The sequence below is a fragment of the Miscanthus floridulus genome, chromosome 6 (assembly GCF_019320115.1).
Source record: "Miscanthus floridulus cultivar M001 chromosome 6, ASM1932011v1, whole genome shotgun sequence".
NCBI lineage: Eukaryota > Viridiplantae > Streptophyta > Magnoliopsida > Poales > Poaceae > Miscanthus > Miscanthus floridulus.
The window spans coordinates 98,472,471-98,484,054 of NC_089585.1; the positions used below are offsets into that span (position 1 = coordinate 98,472,471).

At 50.9% G+C, this 11,584-nt stretch overlaps 1 protein-coding gene across 1 annotated transcript; it reads left to right on the forward strand.

Moving 5' to 3' along the window:
* Positions 1–4,896: 4,896 nt before the first annotated feature.
* On the forward strand, positions 4,897–6,526 carry LOC136458745 (adenylate isopentenyltransferase-like). Its single transcript, XM_066458681.1, has one exon. It carries the CDS (start codon positions 5,103–5,105, stop codon positions 6,213–6,215), a length of 1,113 nt encoding a protein of 370 aa, XP_066314778.1. The 5' UTR covers positions 4,897–5,102; the 3' UTR covers positions 6,216–6,526.
* Positions 6,527–11,584: the final 5,058 nt, after the last annotated feature.

Below are 11,584 nucleotides of genomic sequence, written 5' to 3' on the forward strand. Positions count from 1 at the left end.
CTAGGAGCGGTAAAGTCTGCCAACCAACAAAATGTGTAAAATGTTTATGCCATGTGGATAAACCTTGCATACACTGGAAGTACAACATCAGCCGGCTTATAAGCCACGTAAACGATAAAGCGAACATGAACTTTGCAACGAAAACCACACCTCTCCTGACGACATTGTTGGTGCTGACAGAAACATGAGTTACTTCTACCAATCTGCGCCGCGCTTGCTTAAGGTCACGGACCTTGATGTACTGCTGTACCACCCCAGAGGCAACAGTGTGCACGTAAAGCCCTACACGTCGCCGCAGGGTTTTATTACTGCTGGATCAGATAGACTGGACCAGACATTAACGGACCAGATTGGACCAAATAGAAAAGGAAATTACCAGTTCGGCTTACCGAGAAGACGGTTTGTTCGGCTTCTTTTTTCAATTAGAACAATTTTTTTTTCTCTCACAACAATTCAGTTCGAACAGTGTTTTCAGCCAGTTTCAGCCAAAATTCAGCAAACCGAACGGGGCCTAAATGGAAACAAATCAGACGGTGGGGCCATTTCCATGCATGAGATAGTCATACTTGACATGAACGACTCAGGTGCAGAGCGAAGTCGAGAAAAAGGGCTGCCGCCGCAGGCCAGGAGATAATAATATCCCAGTAGAACATCAGGTAGGGTTGGGTTAAACACGATCCCAAAAGTTGTTATAACACAATTTAAAAATTATATTTAAAACGAAGAAAAAAGTTTTTGCCAGTGGAGGCTAGACCGGCTGGTCAAGTACTTCGGGTGAAATCCTCGCGGCCTAGGTAAAAAAAAACCTCGTTTGCCTCACGTTACCTAAAGCACAAGTTTGTGGTACCGACCTACTCACAGGGTAACGACCCCCTGTGTGTGGGCGGGTTACGAGGTTCGAGGGTTTTCTACCCTGTGTGTGGGGCGGGTTACGAGGTTCGAGGGTTTCCTACCCTGTTTGTGGGCGGGTTACGAGGTTCGAGGATTTTCTCTGACTAGGTGTCGGTGAGGAGTCATCTACCTTAATGCGAATGCTCGAGAGGCACATGCTATCACCCTGGTCCAAGTTTTTTCTGTACAGTTTTTTGCTCCAGGAGAAATCAAAGCCCTACCTGTGGCCCACCTACCACAAGGTTTTACTCGTCCTCCTTTTGTTTGACTGACCGTCGCTCCTCATATACTGATCACCACTAGACCTAACTAAATTGTGCCTGACCTTGCCCAGCCCGAGCCCATCGGGTTTTGGCCCGCCCATGAACCTTAGTAGACAGGGTCAGGACAGAGGTCTAGCTGTCAAAAAAAAAAATCTCAGCCCAAGCCCGATCAGAAGTATTTCTTTTATATGTTTTCCAACTAAAAGATATCGGACGGTCCGTCTAGACCCGACTTGACTTATGCATGGGACAGCTGTGGAAAAGATTCTTTATGGCACGAAATAATTGGACCTTTTTTTGGCCTGGCCCGAAAAATTATCATGTCTAATCACCACCACCTGCCGCCACCACCCAAAACACCTCTAGGTAGCCTTGGTCAGGCCATAGACAATCCCTGCTATCGACTGCAAGGGCGTCAGTACCCTCACCTCAAGGGAAACCGTCCCGAGTACCTTATCTATTGTGGATAATATATACAAGATATACATGGAAACTGACTTCACCTGTTATAACCGAATAGAAAACCTACATATAAACCGATCAAGGCCCTACCTGGAATTGGTGTCACCGGTTCAATGCACACCAGAAGGCAATGTACCTGGCGAGAAAACTTCCCAAGTCTGGCCACCATTAGCGATCTCGTAGCACACCTCCGGTGGTGCACCAGACAACTCCGGTAAGTGCAGAAATACTTTTTCTTCATGACTTAGGCAATGTGGAGATCAAAGTGATCAACACCTTAAGCAAAATATTAGAAGATATGTTGAAGACCTACTAGACATGCTAGTAGTCTAAGACACCAAAAAGTAGAAGTCTGGATGCGAAGACACAAACGAAATTGAAGCCCAGACAAAGGATGGATGAATTGGTCTTGTATCATGATTACATATATGCTCAAATTGATAGATATCACTTCAAAGATGTAAAGCTCTTCACTAGCTTTCCAAAAAGTCCAAAAACTTCAAAATCGAAGTTCGGAGCTAAACGTTATGTCCAAAATACGGAAGTCTGTGGGTTGAAAACAGGACATTCGAATTTCCATCGAGGTGGTCAGAATTTTCGATAATCAACGGTCAAATTTTAAATGGCTAGTTCATGTGGTAGTCCTAGAATTTCTGACAAGGGGTCAGAATTTCCGATATCAGTGCAGAATGAGTTGCACATTGCCCAACGGCTAGTTTCAAGGTTGGGGCTATGTATACCCCCTTGGCCAGCCACTTGAATGTGTGAGGAGTCAAGGAACATACCAAGGGAGTTGTTGCTCCCCTCTAGTGCTCTTCCCACCATATGAGCTTAAAGAATCATTAGGTGATTAGTATAGGTGCTTTGCGAAGTGCATAGGCTAGTTAGACACCACTTATGCGCTTGTTCTAGGTTTAGGCCTAGTGTTTAGTGAGGTTTGCACACCTCTTACCGCTCGGTACTTATGCGCATCATTATTGTACTCGGAGGGGCTTATAGTCTTACGAGACCGCACCAACTGCGTTTGTGGTGTGGCCGCCACCGATGTACTGGAGGGAACGAGGCCCGTAGCGTTTTGGCTGGAAGCTCGATAGTGAAAACGACGGGGAGTAGTCTGAGAGAGGCCATCTCGGAGAAGCACTTGCGCGTGGGGAAGGACTGGGTGCTATCTATAGAGTTACCCGACTGGGATCTTAGCCCTTATGAGGGTATCCTTGCGAGGGGCTCCAACGAGGACTAGCGTTTTTTTCAAAGTGTTGTTTAACCTTTTGATAATTGACACTTAGCAAAAAGTTATTGCACTAATTGTTTCAATTATCAAAACCAAACATAGGGCATTTAGTCTATGCCCCCTTCCTCCTTACCTATCACGTGTCAGCTCTCTCTAGAACAATGCCTACGCCCCCTTCCTCCTTACCTATCACGTGTCAGCTCTCTCTAGAACGATATGACGCGACAGTATTTGTTGATGAGGTTGCCTCCTTTGATGCCCTCAGCCTAGACTACAAGGTCGACACACACTTCCATGGCTCAAATATGGATGGCGAGAGTGACCACATCGTCTTCCATTGCCAAGTTCCATGGTGGCAACATCCTCACATGCGCCACAACATAATGCATAGATTCAGAATTCATCGTTGCTTTGACCTTACCTATCACCTCTGGCACTATCATCCTAACCTTCCTTGTTGAGTCGTCATTGACACAATTCAAGGAGGATAACAGATCCAAAAGAGGTGATGGTGTTCCTTTTTCGACAACGATGAGGAGATCGAATCTAGTGACAATGCAAGAGCTCCTCTACATGGATCCACGTCCTTCATAATAGATCTGCATGCATCCAACATCCTTATTGGTGGCAAACAATGTCAATATGTGCCTTGCACGATGATCCTGGGAAGGGGTTGTTTCGGTGGCACCGATATACTGGCATCGATGGACAACCATGCTGATGTATTCCGCCCATGGTCCAGCTGCCTCTTTAACATGTTCTCGATTGAGGGCCTGTTTGGCCGGATGAGCTAGAGCTAGTTATTAGTTAGGCTAAAAATTAGCTTAAATTAGCCAAAGTTGGCTAGCTGGCTAGTAGAAGACTTGTATACAAAATTAGCCCATCTATTAATCATCTTGTTCGGATACACTAGAGCTAATGTAGGCTAAGTTTTAGCTGGCTAGTGATCAGCCCTCATATCAAATAGTACCTGAATCATCGGCGAGATGGTCTTTTGAGCTTGTCACAGGAAGGAGGAGAAGAGACCAGGCTAGAATGAAAGGAAAAAAAGGCTGAAGAGAGCTAGCTATAATGAAATTATTATAAGTCGGATGGTTGGATAATCTAAAAAAGATGGACAGTAAGCTAAATTGTTTGGATGGACTGAGGGTGTGTTTAGTTCGCGAAATGAAAATTTTTGGATGTCACATCGGATGTTTTGGGATGTTGAAAGGGGTTTTCGGATACTAATAAAAAAACTAATTACATAGCTCGTCTGAAAACTGCGAGATGAATTTATTAAGCCTAATTAATCCATCATTAGCGCATGTTAGTACTGTATCACTTATGATTAATCATGGACTAATTAGTCTTTAAACATTCGTCTCGTGATTTCCAATCAAACTGTGCAATTAATTTTTTTCGTCTATATTTAATACTTCATGCATGTGCCGCAAGATTCGATGTAATAGCTTTAGTTGAAAATTTTTTAGAACTAAATCAGGCCTGAATGTTTTCTTTTACATATCTGTACTAAGTAGGACATTGTCCCTGCCGCGAGCAGCTTTCCCTGAGCACGCATAAACAGGGGAGGGGAGGGGAGGGGCGGAATGGATGGACGAATAGACGTGCACGGTGCACCCCTATCCGATCGCATCACATCACGGCGTTTAACCGGCAGTCAGCTTCAGACGATCACCCTATTCGTTCGTTGTTTCAGAATTATTCTAGCCAACAGTGTTTTTCTCTCACCATAAATCTGCACCAGCCAGTCCAACATGCAGTGCCAGTGACCAGTGTCAGAAGTATCTGCGCCCCAGAGTATATATATCCTCCGCCTGCGCCATCGACCAAAGCATATGCACCGCCTATTCGCCTTGTTCTGGCTTGCTCGCTTTGCCTGCCGCCCGAGTGAGAGTTGCCTAGGCATAACATAAGCAGGAGAGGAGGTAGAGGGACAGCGCCGGAGCAGGCGCCCGGCACAAGGCAAACAGACGCAGAAAGACCAGGCGTGCAAGGCTGCAAGCCCGGCTCGCAAGCAAGCAACTGGCGCGTGAGCTGAATGCGGATGCCGTGGCATTCGTTAGTTCTCAGCCTCAGCTTCGCTCGCAACAGAGAAACCACTGATGCTGCGGCAGCTTCCTCTACTAATAAATGACACACTTGTTATACTAGCTAGCCACGCCCCCCTGCCTCGCGCCCTCGCCTGCAGATATAACGCGGCACACTAGCGAGTGGTGCGGCACAGGATTGGGCTCGGTGGCGGCGAAGGCTATATGAGCGGTCTCATCACGAGGATCGGCACCGTCGTCGCCCGCTCACCCATGGCGGCCGCAGCAGTCGCTGGCATCGGCAGCAACGACGCGCCACGGAAGCGGCCGCGTCGCCCCAGCAGCGTCAGAATGGAGGGCAGCAGGAGCAGAGACTGCTGCTGCTGCTCTAGCAGCGGCAAGGGGCTTGCGCCCGCGGAGCCGACGACGACGACGAGGCTGGTGGTGATCGTCGGCGCCACGGGCACGGGCAAGACCAAGCTGTCCATCGACGCGGCCGTGGCGCTGGGCGGCGAGGTCGTGAACGCCGACAAGATACAGCTCTACGCGGGCCTCGACGTCACCACCAACAAGGTGCCGCACGCCGACCGCCGCGGCGTCCCGCACCACCTCCTGGGCGCGGTCCGCGCCGACGCGGGCGAGCTCCCCGCGCCGTCGTACCGCGCGCTCGCCGCCGAGGTCGCGGCCTCCGTCGCGGCGCGTGGGCGGGTGCCCGTCGTGGCCGGGGGCTCCAACTCGCTCATCCACGCGCTCCTCGCCGACCGCCTCGGCGACAGCGACCCGTTCAAGGCCGCCGACGTGGGGTACCGGCCGTCGCTGAGGTTCCCGTGCTGCCTCCTCTGGGTGGACGTGGACGGCGCGGTGCTGGACGACTACCTGGACCGGCGCGTGGACGACATGGTGCGCGAGGGCATGGTGGAGGAGCTCCGGGAGTACTTCGCGTCCACGCCCCCCGCGGAGCGCGCCTCCCACGCGGCCGGGCTGGGCAAGGCCATCGGCGTGCCGGAGCTGGGCGACCACTTCGCGGGCCGCAAGAGCCTCGCCGCGGCGATCGACGAGATCAAGGCCAACACGCGGGTGCTGGCCGCAGCGCAGGTGCGCAAGATCCGGCGCATGGCCGACGCCTGGGGCTGGCCCGTGCGGCGCCTGGACGCGACGCCCACGGTCCGCGCGCGGCTGGCCGGCGCCGGGCGCGCCGCCGAGGCCGCCGCGTGGGAACGCGACGTGTTCGGGCCTGGCCTCGCCGCCATGCGCCAGTTCCTCGACAGCCACGAGCAGCAGCAGCAGCAGCAAAGGTGGCCGCTGGCGCGGAGGCAATGCCGTGGCATGGTGGGGTGAGTCGTGATGACGCGTCAAAAGTCCGGGAGCCGAGCGTCTTTTTTTGGGGGATAGGCCGCCGAATCTAGGAGGGTCCCGGAGGCCACCGGGCACCGGTCGGTGGGGCCGTAGCTGGCGATGCCGCACAGCAAACCGCAGCGACAGACAGCGTGCAACAGAAACAGGGCGAGACGACCGGCAAGCAACTGCCAATTTTTGCCGGTCTTGTGAATACCGGCATCTCTGTTTCCTTCTCGGTTCCATGGCTTGTCAAGCGAGAAGACAGCACGGCACACAGCCGCAGCAGCGTAATCTAGCCTGCCAGTGCCACCGACCATCTTGTTCTGGGATTTTGAAAAACCGTTTGCAGTCCAGCTTGTGCGTGCAGATTAGAGCGCAAACCCATGCTTAATGCGTGATTAGGGGGGGGCAGGGGATTGTGCTGGACGCGTGAGCTGGTGTTGTGGTTGTGCTGTGCCAGCTTGGAAGTCAGTTGGGGCTCCAGACGTGTGTGCCCTTCTCTTCTCGCCAAACAAACGAGAAATGCATTCGTTTCTTTTGTTCTGCTGCTAGTCTCCTCGCTATATCAATCTTGTTCAGCTCGTCTCGTCGGCGATTCGTGCAGCTCCACTACCATAGTACTATCATAGAATAATAAGAAACCGAGTTGATAGATCACAAAATTGCGTTGCACCAGTCAAATGTGGCATTTCTGGCATTTGGCTGCCGGCCGGCCAGAAGTTGTTAGAACTTAGTACTGGTGTATGGTTCCTCTCCTCTGTTTGTCCTTCAATTCCCACTTGCACAAAACCTTGTCCCGCTGGCTCGTCACTCATCGCCACCAAATCCAATCCAATGCCCCTCGAACGCTTAGCCGCCAATGCTCGCTCTTTTTTTCCCCTTATATTACTAGTAAAACTCATCAAACTGTTACGTCTCCCTGCTGACTCCTGACATAGATGTAGTGACGTGATCGCGCTCGATCATGAGTGTGTTTAGTTGGGCGAAATTTGGGAATTTGGCTACTGTAGCACTTTTATTTTTATTTGACAATTAGTATTCAATCATGGACTAATTAGGCTCAAAACGTTCGTCTCGCGATTTCCAACCAAACTGTGCAATTAATTTTTTTTCGTCTACATTTAATACTCCATGCACGTATCGCAAGATTCGATGTGATGTCTACTGTAGCACTTTTTGGGAAAACTTTTTGGAACTAAACAAGGCCCATGTTATATTTTTTCGACCAATTCTAGCCTGTTTGCAGTAGATTTTGGCCACTGCGGCTGTAGGAGTACACTTGCGCAGCACTGTTGCTCGGACCAACCGCAGCTGCAGCAAACACTCCCTTTCTCGGTCGTCTAAGACTGTCTCCAACGGAAAAACGCAAACACGAGACCTATTCCAAGCATTTAGGTCACGTACAGGCAAAGAGTCACGCACCCAAATTCTCCCTTCTCCAACAGCGACCCCAAAAGAAACCCAGTTTCCTCCATCTTCGTCTTCCTTGCGTCCGGCCACCGAGTTGCGAGCTCCGGCGCGAGATCCGGCGAGAAAATCAAATAAAAGATTTGAGCAAGCAGTGAGCAGCGAGCAAGGGCAGATCCGCGAGTCGTGGTACCTTTGGATGCCGAGATCAACGAGCTCCTAGATGGCGGCGCGTAGAGGTGCCTCACGGCGGCGTCGACGGCGGCCTTGTCGTCCTCGCCCGCGGCGGTGTAGACCTCGGCGAACCGGCGCATGGCGCGGTGCCTGAGCTCGCGCACATCGGCCTTGGAAGCGGCGGCCGTCCCAGATCCGGTGGTCGAGGCGGAAGAGGGCTTCCACGCGACGCCGCGCTCCCAGATCCGGTGGAGGCGGCGGCGCTGCTGGTCCTCGAGCGCCCAGACCGCGTCCCAGCCCGTGGGCGAGGTGGAGGGCTCTGGGGAGGGGGCCGGGGAGGACCAGGCGAGGGGCGACAGCGGCGGAGCGGGGGCTTGGGACGGCGTCGCCGCTTCGGGAGGGAAGGGAGATGGGAAGGGAGAGAAATGGAGGGAAGGCAGAGAGAGGGAGGAGCGGAGGCAGGAGAGCGGACAGCTCCAGGATTTGAGTCGTCTCTTCGTCGAGACGCTTTTTTGCGTTTTGGATCGGATGGAATGCAAAATGCATCGTCGGTTTGGGTTATCCGTTGGAGTATGTTTTTGCTACTCAAAACACTGTGCGCGACCTATTTTTAGGTTTAGGTAACTTCGTTGGAGTCGGTCTAAAAGTTGGAAAAATTACAGTTGGCGTTGTGGTTAAAATGGCGATAGAGAAATTAGCTGTGGGATTGACATTTTCATGGATGGCGTCTCTGCTTTGCATAGGATTAAATGAGCGGATGTGAAAATACATCATTATTCTAGTCCAGTGGATATGTTTAAACATAATTTCACCGCGCAAAGATCCAACATCTACCTATAGATGTAACCAAATGCGACGTCTCTTGGGGCTTCGAGGATGGACAATTTTGGAAGGGCAGGCGAGTACAAATAAAAGCAGGTTATGGTTAGCATGATGGCCAATGGCAGACGTGGATTCGAGGATGGGCACAGTGAGGGTAAGGGCCTATTTGCTTACCATAGACTAAACTTAGTCACCTAAATTTTAGGCCTAGTTATTGGAAGAAATACTTACTCAGTTACGTTGATGCTGATAATGGCGACACATGTGGGCGTCTTTCCCATTTCCGTCTCTACCCAGGGGTTCTTTTCTTGGTTGAAGAACTTGTACTGGTATTCGGGATGTCGTTGACGCGGCGTGCTGATGCGGTTTCCTCCATGGAGGCTTCGCTTAGTGAACCCCTTGATGGTTGTTGCTACGGTTGTTGAATTGTGATCCAAATTCAGTTATGTATAAGATACAGGCTAACTTCTGCCGGAGCGAAGCGAGGCCCGTCGCCGGGAGGCATGTGCACTTGCCTGACGGCCCTGTTCGGCAGAGCTTATTGCTGCTGCAGCTGATTTATAGGATTAATTTGTTGGGAGAAAAAATATTATTCTATAGCTTAAAAAATAAAGCTAATTCTAGCTGACGAGCTCAAGCGAACAGGACCGATGTCGCTGCGGCCTGCGCTTGATTTGGATGTGTCACCATATTCGTCCAGAATTATTCCCTGGAGCTGAGCTGAGCAGAGCAGCCATCAGCCAAGCTGTGCCTCTCATGTTTACTAATGCAACGACAACTAACACTGTGTGTGTAACTTATAAAATATGGCCAGTAGGATGCCGTTCCAGATGCCTACTGAGCTACCCTGCCCCTGTCCTCGGCGGCGTGCAGACACGCCGACCAGCCAGCATTGCCTCATTGCTCGCTTTGGCCTGGCCAGCCTCCTCATCCCGTCATCAGGGCTCTGGAAGAGGCCGCAACTCTAGTGACTAGCAGTGCTATGCTCTAGTAGCCTCTACTAGACTGTCCAAATGGCGTTCCAAACAAGCTTCTGAAAAGAAGCTTCCTTTGGGGGGCGAAACGACGGCATGACCTGCATAGAGTATACGAGAGCAGAGCAGACTCCTAAGAGCATGGCTAATAAGCCAGCCCGCTGCCGGCTAAATGAAACTGACAGGTCACTTCCAGCCATCAGGAGTCGTCAGCTCATATAATAGATTGGCTAAGAGGTAGATTATAATAATAATTCAAGTATTTAATGGTTGTATGTACGGGCCCTCAGCTGCATGGACGGCCCCGTGAAAAACGTCGGCTCTACGCCCGCTATGGCGGGAAGCAGGCGATTACTTTCTCGATTCGTGCGTGCAGCCCGGCGTTTCACTAACCGCCCGCTCCATTCTCTCTCTTCTATTCTCACTCCTCCACCTCAGATTCTATTGACGTGGAACTCCATTTAGCCTGCTGACTGTACCTTATTATACTTGCTCTAAGCCACTAGTCCAGGAGTAGTCTTCAGGCTATACGACACGGGGGAATGTGAGGATGCAATGCAAGAGAAGTACTCCTACGCTACGCAGCAACCCTACGCTGCGAGCGAACGCACGCACGGTTGACCGGACGTTGGCGAACTGGGAGGCCGCACGCAAAAGGATGCAGGGCGTGCAGTACAGAGAGGAACCCGAAAGGCACCCGCGTGAACAATGATGGGCAGCCGCATTGTTTATCCCCCCACATGCCGCCGGCGCGCGTGCAGGCAGGCGCAGCAGCCGTTGCATCCGGGCGGGGAGGCTGTGGCGGGCACGAATGCTGAGGAGAGGAGCCGCACGCACCCGGCCTTGGTAGTTGTTGCGGTTGCTGGTCTCTAGGCCCTCTCCGTCCCTCGCGGCCGCGGCAAACAAAGGCCATCATCATTCGAGGGGCCCCGGCAAGGCTGCCTCCCCTCGCTTGTTTTTGGCGCTCGAGGGGAGGCTTCTCCAGCTGCGCGTGTCCGTCCGCGCATGTACTAGGCCGGAGGCAGCGTAACAATATACTACAGCCGCTAATCGTCCTACGCCTAGCTACATGTTCAGCTGAACGCAACCCGCCCTAGGTACCCCCTGTCTAATTGTCCCTCATCACACCCTCACTAACGAACCACTTGCCAAAAGCCCAGCTCCTTCTCGTCCCCCCCCCCCCCCCCCCCCCCCCCCCCTCCCACCTCACCCCGTTTGGAAAAACCTCTCAACCGTTTTCTATTTCTACATTTGAATACGAAAACGAAAACGAAAGCGGTAAAGCCGGACACGAAAACGAACACGAACTTACGGAATATCAAAAATTTCAAAAACGAACTAATTCGAGCGAAATTATGTCGAACACGGTTGGTATACGAAAAATCAATACGGAATATTGACCCGTAGGACCAAGTGCATAACAATTAACAAGTACATAATAATTAACAAGTCCTACAACTTTCTTAAAAAGTATCTTCGTTCGACACGATGTAAGGAAGATATGATTTTTTAAGGCAACAAGCGCATGTACGCGATTAATATATCACTGACTTTGTTTAATTTTTTTGAACATCTTCAAGACATCAAATGAAAAAACTAAGAACTAAAAAGTTGTAGATCTCGTCTAGAGCTACAATTTTCAAATAAAAATCATCTTCATCCGAGATTGTATGAAAAAGATATGATTTTTCTAAGGTTAGACTTGTAGTGGGCCAAATTTGGTTCAAACCGAATTTCGAAACCGAATTTCGAATTCGGGATATTCCGAATTAAAAGTAGAAAAGTAGAAAATGGTCGAAAAAATGTCTAAACCGTTTTCGTTCCGATTTCGAATTTGATGTTCCGAATTTCGAACCGAATTCGAATTTATCCGAAAATACGAATTTGATCGGATTAAATGTAAAAAACGATACGGTTCGGTACGGGATATTTCCGTACCGTTTTCATCCTTACCCACGATGTCCGCTCTAAGTCGATCTCTTCAATAATACT

Coding starts and splice junctions, on each gene's coding strand:
- LOC136458745 (XM_066458681.1), top strand. CDS start 5,103: ATGAGCGGTCTCATCACGAGGATCGGCACCGTCGTCGCCCGCTCACCC.